The sequence below is a fragment of the Dryobates pubescens genome, chromosome 11 (genome assembly GCF_014839835.1).
Source record: "Dryobates pubescens isolate bDryPub1 chromosome 11, bDryPub1.pri, whole genome shotgun sequence".
Classification (NCBI taxonomy): domain Eukaryota; kingdom Metazoa; phylum Chordata; class Aves; order Piciformes; family Picidae; genus Dryobates; species Dryobates pubescens.
The window spans coordinates 29,753,468-29,773,671 of NC_071622.1; the positions used below are offsets into that span (position 1 = coordinate 29,753,468).

A 20,204-nucleotide genomic window follows, 5' to 3' on the forward strand; every position below is an offset into this window, starting at 1 on the left:
TCCAGGGCATGTCGTGTTAGTACAATAGAGGAACACTTTTAAGACTTTAAAGTCATGTAATACAATTCTAGGCTGGATCTTTCTTGTTAAAAAAAGTAGAATGGGAGTGATTGAAAGAGAAAAGGGCCAATATTTGACAACAGAAATCAGCATAACCTCCTAACAGCGGCAGTCATGGATGACTGCCCTTTGACCCGGGGAGATTATGTGGGATTTCAATGACAACAGCTGGAAGTGAGCATGTGAGAATAGAGAACACAGATCTGAGGCCTCCTACAAAAGACTGCACAATCCCTGCCCAGATCTGAGTGTTGATTAGAAATTGTTTCCTGGTCCTGGCTTAATAGAGTGTGATAATGAAAGTTTTGTTAACCCTTCACAAAATGCAAAACCACTGGTAAATGATTTGCCTTTTTGGGTTTTAGCTAAAAAGTCTGTAGCTAGCAGACCGTAAAACTGTGAAGCGCTGCTGGTTTTCATGGGCAGCACTTCTGACACCAGTGCTCAAGTTCAGCTCTGCTTCCCTACGGTTCAGATACTCTTCGTGGCCATCTAGGATCAGCATCTGAAGGTTCTGGGAGGTGGCTGGGAAAAAAGACTCTCACGCCTTCATGAGGGAATCCACCCAACCTGCCATGACAGGCTTTCTTCAGGGGTGAATCAGAACAGAAATACAGATGGAACATCTCACTGCATGTTGCCTTTCATAGTCACATCATTAAAAAAGTCTCTAATAATAACAATGCCTAATTATTATCTCAGTGTATATAGGGGCAAAGGTTTGAAACTGGAGCAGAGTAGATTTAGGTTGGACGTAAGGAAGAAGTTCTTTACTATGAAGGTGGTAAAATACTGGAACAGGTTGCCCAGGGATGAGGTTGAAGACCCATCCCTGGAGACAGTCAGGATCAGACTTGATGTGGCCCTGAGCAGACTGATCTAGTTGGAGGTGCCCCTGCTCACTGGAGGGTGATTGGACAACATGACCTTTGAGGGTCCCTTCCAACCCGATGCAATCTATGGATGTGTGTCATATGGAGCTCCACAGTCTGGGCTGTAAATTAGTAAATGTGGAGCAGAGCAAATGTGACACCAGGCTGGCTGTGTCACCAGCAGCCTGATCCTGCATGGATTCACCACAGCTTCAGCTCTTGGGAGATTTATCTCATTTTGCATTTAAGTGCAGAGATAGTGGAATTAATGGCAACTTATTACTGTTAACGACCCAATCATATATCGGAATCAATCATGTCAGGTCCTGTTCAAATGGAGAGCACAGAGATAGTTCCTTTCTCTTGAAGACAAAGGTATTCTGGAAACATCCAAAGCCCTTCAAGATCATGTTAAAGACATGTGGAATGGAAAACAGTCCATGATCTAAGTTTTTTTTGGTGTGGTTTTTCGTTTCTGATGACTCCTAACATCATAGGGTATTTTTTGGTACTCATGTGGGTGAGAAATCAGTTAAACTGATGGTTTGACTTGATGATCTTAGAGGTCTTTTCCAGCCTTAATGATTCTATGAAATACCACTTTTGATATAATGATTAAAATTTAGACTCTCCCTCTCTACCACTTACCAAAATTCATAAATAAACTGCATTAATATCAATAGGGGCCTATAGCTTGAAAAAAACAACAGATGTCTTAAATTAGCATATTTCTGTTTCAGGTCCTCAATCCAAAAAGCAAATATTAAAGAAAAGAGGAAGAAAAAAATCATTACAAGTGGTCATACACATTTGGCAGCTTATAAAATAATGTGCCTCCTCTAAAGCCTTGCAAAGCAAATGAGATGAAATCTACCCTGGGATAATAATTCCAGAATATTTATGGCATCCAACAATAAAAATAGTAATAAAGAGAAAAGTCTGCCTCCCTGAAAATAATAATATGAAGGAGTTATTTATCTTCATATTTTCATATCAACCTTGATTACAAGAGCAATGACAGCTGAGATCTCCAAGGTCTGTGGTGATATTGCCAGTTCGGCTTTGCAGTTGGAAGCTTGACTCAATGTCCCAGTGAGCTCAGAGGAACCACCCAGGGTCTCTGAGCCTCCTGGGGATGCTGACAGCCTGTGCTACCGCAGGGTGCTCCTCATGCTGCCAACAATGGGCACCCATCCTCCCACCCTTGCAGGCAAATGATAAATACATGCACATGAAGGGGAGATGGGAGAAGGTGGCTACTGCTGTCCTTTTTCCTTTCCCCCTGGAAGGCCTTCTTAAAATAAACCCCGCCAAAGTGACCAGCTATGCATGGCATTAACCTCAGGACCCCTTGGAAAGCTGTAAAGCCTCCTAAAGAGAATAATGTAAGGATAATTTCTTTTCAGCTGGTCATTTTTTGGTGTCAGCATCATGTTTCTGATGTAGCCTGAAAACATCACTTCCTACTAATTTGTCGGAGGCTGACTGTACATGCTTCAACTGTCCTTGCTCCTCTTACTCCTTCTCATCAAGTATCAACTGGAATCTTGCCCCCTGAATTTTGTTCACTGGCTTCTAGGAAGAAGCCGCTGGCAGAACTAAGGGCTTGTAGGAGCTGATGATGGGGTTGGATGCTCTAAGTGTAACATTGTAGTCACGTTCTGGTCTTCACACCAATGGAGCATGCCTTGTTACACACAGAGTCTACTTGCATTTACACTACTTCAGATTAGAATTTAGCTATGGTGTTAATGCCCTAAACACTATTGTCAATGCGGTGCGAAGAACATCAGTGTGGAAATAAATGTAAGGATATTTACAAACTGGTCTGGAGCACTTAGGTATTCAGACTAATCACGGACTGAAATAAGCACATTTGTTTCAAATCCTGTTTATAGCACTGCAGCCCCTCCCTCCTTTAAATCTTCCTCTTAACCATAGTGATGTTTATTGAATACCTGTCATTTCTCCAGCAGCATGTGCCAACAGCAGCTCTCCAGTGCCAGGCTGCATGAAAACCCTTCTGTCTCCTGTTCTCCAAGGGGCTCCCTTAGATCAACTACTCACCATACCCAATACACTGAAACCCATAAATTTGCAGATACTGCAGTCAAAATTCTTAACAGGAAAGTGCACCCATTTTGCCCAGTGTAGCATACTGAAATATCACATGGTGAGAAGCATTTCTCACCATGTGTAAACTGTCAATTTGATTTGAAATTAAAATTTTTGATTAACATGAGCATTTCTGAGCCTCCCGCTGGCAGCAGCCCTATTGCTGAAAAGTGACATGATTTGTGACACACATGCTGTACAGAAGCCCCATGCCAGCAATTGTTAAACCCATTTTCATTCTGCTTTAATACGGTATGACACTCAGGAAAATAATTTTAATATTTAGGAGAACTAGGGTGAGGGCTTAAGGACTGAAGTCTTCTATGGGTGTAAAGCGGGATTAGAGAAGCAGGAAAAAGCGGCATGGAGGTCTCCCCATCTCATAAGTCATGTCTCTTTTCAGCAATAAGGGACCATCTGCAGGAGGCTAAGAAAGGTCCATGGTGAAGCACAAAGCCTTCTTTTAAATCCAGTTGATATTTCAAACACAGCATGAGGTACTTTCCACCTATGAATGCCGGGATGCTTACGCACTTCAGTAATTAAACCCTTTGGATTTTCTGCTTTCCGCAGTTATTTTTTCTGGTTTTATCATTTCCCTGGAGGTATCAGTGGTCAGTGGAGACAATGACACTTAAAAGGTGACTGACACACAAAAGAGTAAACTTTTGTGGCTATGAAAGACTTTTAAGCCCAGGAATCTACCTCTTCATCACGGTGGTGGAAAGAATTTTGTTAGTTTAAAAAGCTACCAAGTGAAGAGAAGAAACAGGACACTTTTTGTGGCGACAGATTTTAAGGCTGTGACTTATGCAGGCAGAAGACAAAAAGTTCAGTGGGGATTTTTATAAACGTAAGCCTGTGTCACTGTTGCAAGCTGCTGACTCAACTGTGTCACCTGCGCATTTCTCAGAGTGGATTTTTTTTTCTCACCAGTAACATCATGTTCTGAGGAAGTTTATCATGAAACAAGTATCACAAACAGTCATTCTGAGCAGCAGAACAGCTTTGATAAGTTGTCGACACACATCTGACTTTTCTTTATGCGCCTAACACTGTTCATCACATTAAACACTCAGCTCTACTGGACTCTCTGTTCCTAGCAAAGATGGAGTGATTTCTAATTGCCACAATCCAGCAAGTCAAAAAAATAAAATAAAATAAAATAAAATAAAAAATGTAGTATTTTAAAAACACTTTTTAGCTGGTGAAATGAAATACCAGGATGATTCAAATGCCCTGAAAAAAAATCAGTCCTGAACATAAAGCTGTGGGCTCATTTATGTTAATAACAGAGCTTGAGAATGCAGTCTGCATGAAAACCATGCTCCTCAACTGAGCTGTGATATACAGTCATTAGAAGTACACAGGTTCTTGAAAATAAGTCTGAAGTTTAAGTAAGTGTTGTCTGTGAATATCTACTTTTAATTAGTATATCACCAAGAAATTATACAACTAGACAATAATTATTTTAGGACCTATAAAACCCTCCCTCAGCTGGTGGTAACTAAGTGCACCCTCCAAAGTTACCCTTCAGACACGCTCAGAGCCGAACTGAGGGAACCTGAAACCCCGTGGATGCAGAATTAGGGGGCTATGAAAGTTGGTGTTGGGTTTGGTTTATTTATTAAAATGTACACATTGGTTTCTAGTTACAGGAATAATCCACATATTCTGAGTATGTGGCAGAATTCTCTAGAGAAACCCAGTGTCCAGGAGGAGCTGGTGGGGCCAGGGTCAAGGGAGGGCAGGCAGCTTTCCCACCCTGCTTTGCTGGGTGATATGGACACAAACCCTGGCAACTTCATCAGCTGTTTCCTCTCATCGTCCCTTCCTGCCACTCCTCTCTCTTTACACCAAGGCACTTTTAAAAGACTGTGCCTGGACACCACGATAATGGAGGCTGTAGAAATATCTGTTGGAGATTAGATAGTACAAATGTGACACAAAAATAAGGATGTTGGGCACAGAAGCTAAGTCACAAGGATCAGCCAGCTCCACCTTTCTCCACACTTTCCTCTCCCTTCAGAGTTGCTTCATCCACTGGCTCTGCCGACATCACACGTGAGCAAACTTCAATTCACAATAGACCCCATGGAAACCGTGTTGCTCTGTTTACCTATTACTCTCTCCATTGCATTGCTTGGAGTTTTCTCTCTGGAAGGCTGTTACTCCCCCATTCTTTGTGGAGAAAAATAATTTCTTAGTTTAAATAATTTTTTGTTCCAAGAAGGCTGCCTTCTACTAGGTTTACATGTTAGTTATCCTTGGGCTGCCTCACCTTGGGCAGCAGGTTACCAAGATAAGTCTCTGCTACATTGATATACTGGTGGCAGACAAGACAGAAAGGGATGGGTCTGGAAGCACTGTAATACTTGTCTGGGGATGTGTCAATCTTTCACAAGAGCTTGAGCACAAAACTTAATGCTCATGGATGTAGATTAGGCCACTGTAGGCAAACATCATGTACTCAACAAGTCTGGGCTTGTGCAGAACGCAGTGACACCCAGAGCAGCATCATCCTTTCCACAGAGGCACTACATACTGAGGTCTGGGAACTGAAGGAGTTATCCACATTGCCTGCTAGCAGATAATAAAAGAGCCTCCACCATGCATAGAATCACTGGGTGGCAACCAAAGTCTGCAGCAACTTCACCTGAGTTATACAGGACACCTCCAGAGAAGAACAAAAGAATGACTAGCAAAGGCAATGATCAGTTTCCACAAGGAGCATCTCAGCCCCTCATCTGCCTCTGACTGATTCCACTGGGAGTGTGAATGTACTGAAATGTACTGCAATCCCCTAAAACCAACACAACCTCCCCCCAGTGTGATCCAGGCTCTCCTGGCTCATGGCCCAGCCTCTGTCAGGTCTCTGCCTCCTCCAAGAATTGAGGAGGAAGCCCCATAGACTTAATGACTGACTTCCCAAGGACTGATGCACTTGGGGGTGGGCAGGCAACAGACAGTGGTGGAGAACCCACAGTGTAGTTGTGGACAACTCCCCCAGCCAAGTCCCAAACTAGCAGCAGAGGTCCAGTGGGAAGAGATTGCTGGATGTGGAGAGCAACAGCAGATCTCTGCATGATGACTGAGACTGTTTTATTCTAAGGTTGTGTTTTGTAGGGCAGGATGCCCTGTCTACATTCCTTTACAGACTAAGAACGGACATTTATTAACAAGCACTCGGGCGGACAGCCCAAAACTCTAGACTCCTGGCCTGGGACTGAACAACAGAGAGGGCCAGTGACCCCCATTTGTGTTTACTGTACTTCTACAGACACATGTTGGTGTGATAGGGGCATGCACTTTCTCAGGTTCAGGCCAAGGTCAGGCCAGAACACAGACTGCATTTATTTTCTCTGTGTAATCTCCTCAGACCCAAAGAGGGCCTCTGAGTTCACTAATTGTGAGTGTATTGTGAGGGATTCAAGATGAACAAAGTAAACAGAAGGGGCAGAGAGGGACTTTCTTAGTCCTTATATAATTTCATGTTCCAGGGCAGGTACCTCAAAAGACTGAGACGAGAGCAATGGAAAGCCTTGCCAGAGGAGGCTGCCTCCAGCAACTTAAGCATTCTTTTGGTACAGAGGTGAGGACCTGAGATGAAACTGTTGCTAGAGGCTGGCTTTGTCAGATGAGCTCACACAGCCCTCTTCCCATGGGAAAACTTCTGCTTCTCTAGAACCTCTTACTCCCCCCTGCAGCAGCCAGTCTTGTGTGGCACAGTGTGATACATAGGGATGCAGAAATGTGGCTGTGAGGTGGAGTACTTGATGTCGAAAGTCCCATCTGCGTGTATTTGGGACAATTTGAAGGTTCTACAGGGGCTAGGACTTCAAATATGGACCACTCTCAGAAGCTGAGTTTGTCTCCCCAGTGACAGCCATCAGGTTTCCTCTAACAGTACTCTGCATGTGAAGCATGAGACTTTGTACTGTGACTGACTCTACATGAAAGGCAGACCCTTTGCCATTTGGTGGCAGTTGAGCAGGCAGAAAGAATGAAAATGGGAAAGGAATTCCACTCGCAGAGACCTTTAAAGTAAAGCAAGTCAGGTTAAAAAAAGGAAACACATCCATTACGATTTGTAATGCATAAACATCCATTTCTTCTCCATTCCTCCTTTGCTTGCATTACTGAAATACAGAAATAAAGGAAAAAATAATGATGGATGGATTTTTGTGAGTTCAACTCAGGATGGATGTGATCCCAACATTTCAGATTCTTATCTCATCATGATTGGAATAGCTGAACCTCTCTTGTCTGCAAAATTAGGCAAGACATCCTGTGAGAATGGGCTCTTTTTCACAGCAGTATAGTCCCCAGACACATAAAAGAATGAAAACAAGAAATGGAACAGAACATTTTTACTTTTGAATAATGGCTCAGTTTGGGCAGTTTAGAACATAACTTCAGTGGAAGAGTTGAAGAGGAAGTTCTTGCTGCCAGTATGCCCATCCCTAGACACATTCTTCCACAGAGCACATAAACACTTTCCTAAAATGATAATTTATCTAAGAAACTCCCATTTTGTAGAAGGCAAAAGATAAACAGAATGGGAAGAAAATACACGTGGGCAGTGTCAACACTGTTCACTCTTCCACCCCAAAAAAATCATTCAACAAAGTCAACATGCCCTGCTAGATCCACCTTTGCTCTTGCAGTAAAGTCTTTCTTTGTCTCCTCTGGCTTTTCAGGATGAGCAGGAGAGGGCTGGGTGACTTCCTCTAGCAGCAAAATCTCAGGTCCAGAGCAATTACATCATTAACCTAAAACATCTCTGTTTTAAACCTCCCTGGGGTTCAACAGAGAGAGAGATATGAATTCCCAGAAGACCCAGTATCTTCATCAATTACAGAGGGAGAGAGTGAGATTTTAGGATCATGGCTGGTGCCTCATTTTAATGCCTAATGTTATGTGGGATGAAATCCAAGCCTTAGTCCATATACTACCCATGTTAGCATAAACCTGAAAGGAAATTTACTTTCCTCCCTGTATCTTGCCACATGCAATCTGTCTTGACATGCCATGCTCTTCTAGCCTTACATTTATATCTGTCTACCTTTTGTTTGTTTGGGTTTTTCTGAAACTGAGAAGACTGTAAATTACAAGTATTGCTGAGTTATCCTTGTGCTTTTGGCCTTCGTCTGGTTCATTTGCAGGAGGGAATAATGATCTGTCACCAAGGTAAATTCAGTGCCTGGCAAATAATGCCACAGTGTCTCTGCTGCCCATTTCACAGTAAGACATTCTTTTTCAATGATGTTGCATCTCTGTTCTCGTGGGAACAGTTTACGGCTGACATAGCAATAGGAGTAATAACAACTTACATTTGTATTGTACACGGGATGATCTTTTACTTCTCTCTCCTTCTAATAGTGGATGGCTCCCAGACCTACTGCAAATGCATCCTTCACAGCCATTGCAAGCAGAAATCTGGGCTCACTAATACTGGGCTGCCTCATTCCTCAGCCGTTTGCTTGAGTACTCATACCCTTTGCAGCCCCTTATATTACTGCTTTAAATTGAGCTGTGGGCCACTACCATACCATGGCGAAGCTTCCCCTCACAAAAACCTGTGGGGTTCCCCTCTTGCATCAAAACCACAGCCACCACAGCCTGTCAGGCTTCTGTCCATCCTCTCCTGTTCTCACCTCTTCCTCTCCTGCTGCAGCTCCAGCCATGGCATGCTCTGCTGTACGCTAAAATTGGCTCCCCTCTGCAAGGCATGGGGGACACGGCCAGCTCTCCGCATTCTGCTATTGGAAATTTCCTGAAAGTGAATTCCCTGATTTTTTAAGGACCTTGAGGTATAACATGTGGGAAAATTGCAGGTGGTCTGCACTGCAAAGCTGGTCAGGCAGGGACAACCCCAAACACCAGCAGGTTTTCAGACGGGGATGCATCTGTCAAAGAGCCTTCTGTTACAGATATGATATTAAGAGTAAGGAGCAGAATTAGAAAAATAACAGGGACAGAGGTCTAGAGTTTCTGTGAGTGAATTTTACAAGCTACCTAAGATGTGTTCCTTCTTGTGGTCCTGGGAGAAGGTGGTTTTGGCCCACCATGGTCTGAAAGATGTTGTTGTCATCCTTGTGCCTGGTTAAAGCAGAGTAGGAAAATGCTGACATGTACTCTGAACACTGGCTCAGCTTTTAAGACAGTGCACCACCCAAGCACAGCTTCTCCCTCTGTCACCCCGTGCTGCAGTGGACTGGGGGGTCACATGGCAGTGAACCCAGGGGTTGGGGTGCTGATCATGAGAGAATAAAGTGAAATATTTGTATCCCTGGTAGCAACCCTGTCATTTTCTTGTGCTTCTTTTTGCCAGCGGCAGGAGCACGGTGCCGGCTGCTCATGTCAGAGTGTGGTTTGCATCAGATCCCCTTGCTTCAAGTACAAGTGAGGGAGGGTGGGAGGCAATGATTAGAGACACTCTAAAGTGATTGCATTAATTGAATCTTATGAAAATGGAAAACAATGGCAGTGTGTAATAATAAAACCTCACTATAACCATGTACATCTCTTGTTTACTAGAAAGTGCTTCACTGACTACAGATTTACTCTGGAGCACAGCAGGAAACTTTTCTCCTTTAAATTTAATCAGCCTTCTTTTTTCTTTTCTTTTTTTTTCTTTGTCAGAGAAAAATACCAGCTATCAGATCTGTGTTTCCCATCCACTCCTAAGACTCCTCAGTGCAGTGCCTGGAGGTGACAGTGTGAACTCACTCAAGAATGTGAAGACATTTTATAAATCATTTGGTTTCAGCAGGAGGCGGGAGAAAGGGAGAAGGCAGAGAGATGATATGGTTTACAGCACATACTCGGCAGTAACTCCCAACTGTCAAACTTCAGCATTTTCTTCAGTTGCAACAGTAGTTAACAAAAAAATGTTAAGACAGCAGACATGAAATGCATGTAGTAAGCAGCACATTTAATCAACTGGCACCTCTCTACCATCCCATCACCAAAAACTCTCTGGACACTAACCAAACCCAGACAAAAAAAGTTGTCTAAGTGAAGATATGGCACTGACTGGAGGAAAAGCAGCAGAAATTAATACCAGGAAGTGCCGTAAACAGCTTGTGGTGCCCTTTGTGTGCACGATAACAATAGCAGAACTAAAGGAGCATGTTGACAAGTGTGGCGTGCTCACCTCACCTTCCTCCTGTCCCCTTTTGCCACACTCACTAGGCCAATCCTGGGAAAATATTTGTGAACTATTGCAAATAAAAGTCTCCTTCTCACCTTCCAAGAAATGGATCTGGTATTTTTCCATTTCAGTCACACTACAGCCAGGCTTCAGAGGGGATTTTCCTCTCACAGCTTTGTGAGAGTCACTGCAAACTTTCTTTCCATTTCCTATCTAGCACCTTTGTCAACTAAAAAACAACATCTTCAATTAAAAAATAGTATCTGATTCACTGTAGAACCAATGAGGCTTTTTCTGGGAGGCTAGTCCCACAAAAGTGCCCTGCCTTGACAACAGCAACAGTCCAGCACACAACTTCCAGGAGCTGTGCATTGCTCTTCATGTCTCTTCATCGCTTTCCTTGCGTACACATCTTCAGCTTTACAACATCAAGGCTACTTGGAAAGCACCTGATTAACCCATGGATCTGCAGTACACACAGACTCATAGATTTTTTTCTGAGTGTGCAAACCAAATGTAAGTGTTAAGGCTGGAATCCATTTGAATGAAAATCACTCTGTACCTGTAAAGCCAGGTATGATTCATCTAGGCACTATACCACACACAGAAACCAGAGGAAGGTGTGAATTAATGACTTACATTTCCATAGTGTATCTATATATTTGGAAAGGCCTAGAGTCAACAGAATACCTCCTGCCTAGCTCAGGAAGTCAGAACAAAAGAACATGAGTGCGAGTGAGCAAGCACGATCCCTTATCACAGCTGGCCCTGCTCTACACTGACATTCACGCCCAAATGAACCAAGCTCTGGCTGAAGCAGCAGAGGTTTAGGCGCTGGTGGTCCAAAATGTGGTGAAGGACAAGTGTGTAAGCAGGAGGAAAAATAGGGTTTGTTATGAAGGTCTAGGCTGGCTGGGACACAAATTATGGGGGATTTCTGATGCTCTGAGTGAGCTTGGTTTGGTGAGCATCAGAGAGATGTTCCTGCTCAGGTGCTGGGCAGTTTGCCATCCTTCACCACCACCTTCACCTCCAGTGGGAGAGAAGGGTGCTGAGGCAGCTGGCAAACACTCTTTTAGTCCCTTTTGCCTCCTGCAGCTTGCACAGTGAGAGACCCAGTGCTTCACCAGCTCATCTGCAGAGCACAGCTCCCAGCGCACGCTTTTAACTTCCAGTGGTTTGACCACAGTGAATAAAATTTTGGCCAGGGAGTGCTTCCAATTGCATGAGAGCAGCGGCGAGCCAGGCTGGATTTTGCTCTTGTGCTCTCTGAGTGGAGAGCTCCCACTCACTTCAACAGCCGACTGGCACTGCTGCAGAGAGACACTACCTAAATAGATGTGAAGTAATGAATACTTGGGATAAGCGACTGATTTCAGAGTGTGCTTTTATCCCCAGGCCCTGTATTTATAGTTCAAGCCTTTTCAATTAATACGCACACCCTAAAAGAATTAAACTACTAATTATCACATTTTACCGTGGTTCACAGAACTTTCATCAGATCTAGTAAATGAAGTCACGAGTTCAGCAGAAGAAGCTTTACTGCGCCAAATTATGTCAAGGGTATATCATGTTGATAATAAAAGATCACTTGGTTGGAAGCCTAACCTAGAAGGTTGGGGAGGCGTAAAAAGTTCACATTTTGGATCATGCTGCTCTGGTGTGGGCGTTTTGTGTTGGTGTTTTTTTTTTCTTGGTTATTGTGGAAGGCAATTTTCCTGCAAGTAAGATTTTCCCTTTGTCTTACATTACAGACATTAGGAAATTCTTACATAGAAAGACAAATAGATAGGTTTGAGGTCTTATTTTGCAAGTTAGGCCTTGGCACTAGATTCTCTTCCCACTAATAAACTGCCCTCTCTACTGGACAGAAAATGAAAGAGATCCCCACACCACAAATAAACTTTTATCCCTACATGCTCAGCTTCTTGGTGGGCAAGCGCGGTATTCAAAAGCATCCTTCAGCCTGTGGTAGCAATTACTCTGACACAACACAACTCTCAGCTGTTAATTAAACAGCAAGCCTCTCAAGAAGACATACCGAAAAACTCTGCTTGTACTGAAAGTTGGAGATTGCTCACAGTTTCCAGGACCCTAGGAGGACTGGCTGAAAGTACCACCAAAGCAACATGTGAAGGTGGGACATGGGTAGAAGAGGATGGCACGACAGCAGACCATTGCCATAGCTGCCTGTCATGAGAAGAGGGTAGTAACATGGCAGTGCTGTGGGGCAAGGAAAAGCCTCGGCAGAACAAGGGAGGGAATCTTGCCTTGCCAAAGTATGGGAGCTACCTATCTGGGGGCTCCTGGCCGTCCCATTTCCAAGCTGCCCTCTAGACAGCCCTTGCTGTTATCTTGTGGATAAACACATGTGAGAAGGAATGGAATGGAGCAACAGAATAAAAATCTACTTTGAAAGGACTTAGAATAATGGCAGCTGTATTTATGCACCTTGTGCAGCAGAAAGGTTCACTGCCTTTTTCCTGTACACACATATGAAGAAATAAAAACAAACTCGAGCCACATTTGTATTTCTCCTTTCCTTAGCAGCATTCAGCCACTCCAAGCGTAATGAACGTTTCATGTCTTTCAAGCACTGCTTTGTCATGCTATAAGCATTCATTTCGTGCTTTGAATATTTCCTGTCATACTCGCCTTGGATGAGGGGCTTTTTTGTGAAAGTGCTTTGCTCGGGAAGGTTAATGGCTAGCAGCAGTGAAAACTGAAGTCCTCTGTCAGTCCTCAAGTCTCCAACATTGCAGGTCACTGATGAGAAAGGCTCTCCACTCAGCCCCAGCAGAGGCTGCAGAACTGACCCTGAGTGATGACCACATATCTTGCCCGATTGACAGTCAACATCCTTTGCTGTTGCCATGCAAGGGTCCCCTCAGGAGAGTGCCAGCTACTGATAAGCTGGCTAAATCCCGAGCCTAGCAGAGGACCTGCTAAATCCTGGAGATGGTGTAACTGTGCCTCACAATTTGGACCACAAAATCATATGACTTTAAGCATGTCTCTCAATGAGACTATGATAATATAGGTAGGAAAATGGTGTTTTCTTTCCTAATTTTTCAGATGCTTTTTCATGATAGTTATGAAACTGGCAGGGAAATACAGCTGTTCTGGTTCTAGACTGTTATGTTTTAAACACCATATTTCTAGTTCTTGTTGGAATCTATCTGTAATGAAATATGATTTTAAAAATGCAAGACTAAATCACACATAAATTATATTTATACCCAGACATATCTGCTTTTGTTTCTTTGGGAAATGGTGGCTCTCAGAACTGCCTACATGCACTCTGTCTCAGGGGGTGATGAAACACAGGTTGGACCTCATCAGACCTTTGTCAATTGATAGGTCCTGTTAAAGCTGACAGATGATTCTGTCCAGCCTGTAGGAAGGCAGAAGAAACCAGTCCCACCAGGGCTCTCCTGCTCAGACAGAGCTTTCAAGCCTGGACAAAGTTCCTCATTGCTGTACCCAGCAGGAAACGATCCATAAGGGTGGAAATTCGTTCAGAATTTGGTCCTGGCAAGTTACAAAGGTGCAAACAAGCTGACATCACCAGGAGCTTTGACTCCAGTGCCAGCTATGAGATTCCTTATTGAAAATGCTAAGGTTGTTGGTGGGTTTTTTTAAGCTTTTCTGAGGAAAGTTAATTTTAGATTAGTCCCTCAGGCTGTGATAACTCTTCAGTGTTACTCTGTAAACAAGAGAAGAGAGTCTTCTTGCATTTGTAAGATTCTGATGCAAATGATCCCATGAACAAGTACGCTAATAAAAGCTGCCATTACTGTATTACCCTGTTTGCAGCTGTAACTGATAGAAAACTTTCTCTGCAAGCCTTGGTTATCTGCTGCGAATGAGGTGTTTCAGGAATGTTAGTCATCTGAGACCATGTACTTTCATTTCAAACAGTACCAGTTTCAGCATTGTGTGTTCAGAGAACTGCTCACACCCTGCACTCCCCAGCTGGGAATTAAGGGGCCTCTATCCAAGGACAGCTGACCCTTCAGACACCTCAACTCCTGCTGCACTTGCAGCACATACTTGGTGAGTAAGTGTAAAGCTGGTTGGCATCGAGTTCAGTCGCAGCTGAGAGCCTGCAGGCAGCTGGCCTCCACCTGAAGTAGTGGAGGTGTGAGGTTGGGCATGGCCTGACCAGAAGGGATGCCCTTGGAAGGCATTCTGGTTTTGCTAAGTTAAAAACTTGGCTGTCGAAGGAATTGGAGGTCTCTCAGCTACCATTCTACTTACAGTGTAGCTCAGTGGTGGGGGCACCCTCAAAGAAAGTTATGTTTTCTGCCAGTCTCAGCTTGAAAGGAGGGTTTGAAGAGTAAATTCTGCATTGAAGAAGAGTGCCTAACCCTCAGGCCATGCAGGCACTGCTTTCTACTGGCTGGAACTACCTCACTGACATGAATCACAGAGGCCAGGGTTTGGGACCAGAAGGCAAGCATTCAAAAATGGGCTGGACTCTGCAGCCTGTTAGTTAAGGCAGAGAGGTCTTTCCACAAGCTGCTTTTGCATTTTACCAGGTTGTACATAATCCCTCTCCAAAGCTGTATTAGGGCTGCCATGACCAGCCTTGCCTGGAGAAGAAGGTAACTTCTCTTCCCATATGTTCTCACTATGGCCTTCTCTTTCCCCTACAGCTTAACAACTAGAATTTCTTCCTTTATGTTTTAGGCATGGAAAAGTAAGCATATACTTAAAACCTTTTAACTTTTTTCCTTTTAAAGGTTTAATACCCAAGTTCAGCCCTACTTCAGCAAAGAATTCACAGACGATATTTACAAGTCCAGTGTAATTACTGCAGGGTTGAAAAACGAGTTCTGTGAGTTACGGTACATCATTGTTTTGCCTTTTTTCTTCCCCTTTTTTTTTTTTTTATGTTACAAAGAACAATATGCCTTTCATTTCCTGCAGTGCTGTTAAGGTACTTGCAGCTCAAAGCAGCAAGAATACATTAAAACTAAAAAGCATTCGGTTTGCGCATGAAACTTTTCTTTTAATTTTTTTTTTTTTTTAAGATAAATGCCTCTCCCTCTACAGAAATTGTTTTGAGCAATGTGTTTTGGCACACATTTGAATCAGCTGTAATAATGAATGCTGTCTTGCTCACTTGAAATGAGAGAATTTACCAACTTGTTTAACCAGAATTTGCTAATCTACAATTAAAGCGGCGTGCTACCAACATGGAGTTATCAAATCACAGTGCCACATGCTCGAGAGACATCAGTTGTCTGTAGAAAGTGACACAGCATTCTCCTGCTTTACACAGCACACTATGTGTGCACCTTTACGCTGCAGTTATTAATTCACCAGTACCACCACATCAAACACAAACATTGCCTGGTGTATGTTTGACATCCATTTACTGACAGCAGTGACACAGTGCTGTGCCACAATTATTAACCAGTTTGTGCTGCACCCCTCCTTTGCCTCTCTCCACTGTTAAACTCCAGCTGGAGCAGGGCAGGATTGGTCAACAAATCTCTGGAAGGCTAGAATCACAAATATCCCCACTTTGCAGACTCAAAGACTGAAAAGTTTTCCTACAGAAGTTGAAAATAATCCTACTTACAAAAAGAAAATCTATCCCATAGCTGTTTCCATAACTGAAAGAGAGAATAAAAGCCCTAGAGAGAGTCCATGGCAGTGCTGAGCTGGGAATTCAGTTGTTCCTGATCCCCAGGCATGCAGTCACTTCACTGCATCAGACTAGCCATTTTGTCATCCTCAGTTCACTGCAAACTAGTTTGTTTATGAAATACACCACCAAACCAGTGCATTTAACAAGCTTTTAAAATCAATAACCTTTTTTTTTGTTTTGTTTTGTTTTTTTGATTGGGTGAATTGCAAAATCACTCTGTGGTGCCAACTGAAATGAAGCTTTTACATACCATTAGGCAACTACAAACGTGGGGAATTTTCCACATGGGTGTTCCACCCAGCTAGTCAGAAAAAAACTCATTTGAGCAAAATATCAGGACATCTAACACGCTCCTGCCTTTCAACTGAAGTTGCTGGTCTCTTTCATAACTCCTCTAGCAAATACCCTCACCCTCACAACAGTCAACTTTTGGGTTTGCTTTCTCTCCCTGAGAAGCTCTTTCCTGTGCTAATGGACCTGGGACAGCAGCACCATGCACACCATTCAGTTACTCGTTAGCTTTACCCCCTCGTTCCAGGACAAGACATCTGGACCTTGGACCATGCATGCATACATGCATGAGCCCCATCTCGCCTGCATGTTTGCTTTTCATGACCATCACACTGAGTATCTTTCTATCTCTCTAGAAAATAAATAAATTTCTGTAATTTTTTACAGTGGTGATTATGTAAATGTCTGCCTGAAAACTTATTCTGGCTTAATGAAGGTTGAAGAAAAGGCTAGAGCTGGTGTTAAAAGCCACCACTGAGAACAGAAGAGTCACCATCATCTCTTGTCTGTGATGATTTTGCTCCAGAAAATGCAGCTGCAAAACCCCCTAGAAAAAAAAAAAAGTGCCTCTAAAAAAGAAAAACTTTCTTTCCCATGAACTTCACTTTAATGAAGGTTAGACATACAGGCTTTCCAAAATAACACATACAATTTAGGATGATAAATTAAAATCTCTAGTAGGAGGCCTTCTTTTTCAGGGCTGTATAGTTGACCCTTTTGAACTTACATTACTCAAGGTATGCAAAATATATGTGTATAATAAATAGCTCTAGAATTTATGGAGTGGAACAGAAAGGATATTAACAGGCAAGTAGAGAGGCTGTATAACCCTCACAAGGCCTTTAAAGATTTATTTTTTTAAAATGAAGGAATGCATGCATGTAAAAGGTAGTACTTAATCGATACACTTCTTTGTGCCTTCCAGAAAGGCATGCCAAATGATTCCAAGGCTGCCCTCAACCTGGTCATTCCCCTGTTAGCGTCAGTGGGAATAAGATTATTCACAACACTATTTTTCTTTGACTTCTCCCCCCACTCCCCCCTTCAATAATTCCTCTCTGTGTGGGCTCATTCCCACTCTCAGTAAAATCAATTACGAGACTCCCATTGACTCCGGAGGGATTTGGATCAGGCCCTGTGGAAGTGGGTCTACAGCAAGTGTAGAACAACGCAGTTAATATGATTTATTGTGTCCGTTTCTGTGCGTGCAGTTTTTCATTTTCTGAAGCCTGCAGTTTTGCTTTCATCCTCACGTTCAGTAGATAAGAGCTGCAGATCTGTGTTGATCTACACACTGGGTACACGGCAAGCTGGGGGCTGTGTGTGCGGAGAATGAGCTCAGCGTCTGCCCAGGGGGAGCAACCCCTTTAGGGCCAAGAGTCTGTGTTAGATGCATTTGTATGGGAGAAAATCTCCCACACAGGCACTGCAAAAGGTGCAGAATCAGTTCTGCTGGGGTGGGGAAAATTACCCTTTAGTAAAACTGAGAAAAATCTAAAAATTATTTTTCTGTTTATTAAGGAGAAAATAAAAAAAGTGCCTTTTGCAGGTCACCAGTAAAGTTTCAAGAATTCACTCAAAGCTTGTTTTACAGGGAAGACTATGGCTCCAAATCAGAGATATTTCATTTCACTAGGCTCTTAGAGATTTTACATTATTAAACACTGGCATTGCTGCTTTTCAGGGCAGTTGTTGAGTACCAGGCTTCCTTAAGACTAAGAAACTGCAGGGTAAGAACAACTGTGGTTTAATAGCTGTGAAAGAGTATTATCTACAGATGAAATAATAACATGCTTGGTACCTAATATATTCTGAATTAAAATATGATTTAATAAACACAGGCAACATATTCCCTAAAAAAAAAAAAAATAAAAAAAAAGGCAGCAGAATTGGCAGAACAAAAATCACAGTTTAGTCAGTTTTTCCCTTAACCTCACAATCCTTTGGCTACAAATTAGAGTTTCTGTGAACAGGATTGATAAGGGAAATTAGGCACTGTCTTTCAGAACTGACAGAAATGTTTTAAGATGGTGTGTTTAGAGAGGAGCAGCACAAAATCTATCAAAATAATGAAATCTTTCATATTTCAATGGGAGGAAAACACATGAACCCTAAAAGCCAAATTCTTACCAGCCTCATGAGCCCTATGTTCTGTGTCCTATGATACATGCTAGTATTTTAAATCTGTTTATGTACCTAAATCTCTTCTTCTTTCCTTAATTCTACCTGCCATTGAAACCCTGATCCAAATACAGTCTGGTTGTGAATGCAGCCCTTCAACCTCACTCCCACTTGGAGCTTGTTTAGTTGCTAATGAAGTCCCCCAAACACAGACTGAACACACAAACAGCTGTAGGGGTTTGAGACAAAAGCAGTGAGTTGCTCTGTGAAGGGGCAATCACAATTGTGTTACTATAGGTATACTATTTCTCTACCATGTGGATTTGCTTATCCCACAAATAGTGATGGGTTTTGGAGACATAAACTCTTCACACAGATCCTCTTATCCATGTGTGCACAGTAGAGTCCAGTACAGTGGATGCCCCATTAACATTTAGGTCTTGTATGTAAATCTGATTATGAAGTGGGAAAAAAAGATCAAGAAAAAATATGACCAATATTCACTTTCATTTTGGGAGACATTGTTTCTAAGTCTTAAATACAAGTAATAAAACAAAACTCAGTTGCTGATGGGCCCACAAAAAATTGTTGAGGTCCACATTACTTATACATAGAATCACAGAATGGTAAGGATTGGATGGGACCTCTGAAGGTCATCTAGTTCAGCCCTTCTGCTACAGCAGGATCACTGAAAGGAAGAGAAGCTGTAGCCTTACACACACAATATCATTCCACACATAGTCCCTACAAAAATTTGCTAGTCTTGAATGATCTGTGCTTTACAAAGCAAGCCATTGGCTCAGTAGAAGCTACTGATTCTACTTGAAAATTGTCCTAGTTCCCCAAAGTCACAGTCCTGCTACTGCTTCCAAATAAGCCCAAGACACTGCCACCTAAACAACGGTACTGCAAACACACAGAGAAGGAGCAACAAGCTCCATTAGAACCTCCCAGACCTGCTCACCTATAGTACCTACAACCTTTATAGCACATTGATGACACAATACAACACCCTGCAGTGGGTACCTGCCTGAGCAGTGGGTACATTTTCAGGTGTGCAGTCCTGTCCTGACACTGCCATCTCTGGGACCACTGCTGCTCACTTTTGTTTAGCAGATTTCTGCAGTACAGAACAGGTCTGAAGAAATATATTTCAAAAGAACCATTTAGTTTTGTGGGACTATCTGAGATCCTGCACTCTAAAGTGATGGCTGGCCACGTAATGGAAGTTGTTAGGTACTTCAGTGTGTTGTGTGAGAGCATCAATAAACAAAAGGAAGTTAAAAGCACATAGATAAAAATGAAAGTGATGAAGCACACACGCCAAGGGGGTCATGACTCGTGGCCCAGGGACTGAAAGCCCTTTGCTATGGAGGAATAAGAATAAGGGTTGCATACAGGAGGCTTTTTAATGGCATCTCCCTAATTAAAATTATTTTTAAAAGGAAAGGGAAAAAAAAAAGTCTCTTTCCAGGACTGGAGAAACAAATGCTGCCTTAGATTAGTGAAATGGTAGAATTTTAACTATGAGGAGACTACATGAGCGATTTGTAACTATCCCATGTCAATTATTCTGAGTAATCTTTTTATATTAGACATAGGAAAAAAAAATCTTTATAAATATGGGCTGATTTAATATCCCAAAGCAGGAGCAGCAGGTAAGAACTTACCATTTTCTGGCTGGTCCTTAATATCAGCTTCACTTGGCTGGCTGGGACTTTCAGATTGACTTGAATCTGAAAAACATAAAATACAGCCAAAAATTACAGGGTCTGCTGTGGAAAATAGATCAGAGGCGCCAGACTTCCTCAAAAGGCTGAGAGTACAAACTAAGGACAGGAGTGTTGCACTAGGACATGATAAAGCAAAAGTCCCGTGCCTAGGTAATACTTGTGCTTGGGAAAAAAAAAAAAAAAAAAAAAGAAAAAAG

At 42.7% G+C, this 20,204-nt stretch overlaps 1 protein-coding gene across 14 annotated transcripts in view; it reads right to left on the reverse strand.

Moving 5' to 3' along the window:
* The window catches only part of NFIA (nuclear factor I A), a 359,804-nt gene that overhangs the window by 93,195 nt on the left and 246,405 nt on the right, over window positions 1–20,204 (reverse strand). For 12 of the 14 annotated variants that reach the window (XM_054165672.1, XM_054165666.1, XM_054165665.1 and 9 more), the window contains exon 3: window positions 19,945–20,010. The exons of the other annotated variants lie outside the window; for them this stretch is intronic. In XM_054165672.1, coding sequence (XP_054021647.1) covers window positions 19,945–20,010 — 66 coding nt within the window. The remainder of the gene's footprint in view (window positions 1–19,944; window positions 20,011–20,204) is intronic. 14 annotated transcript variants of the gene reach the window in all.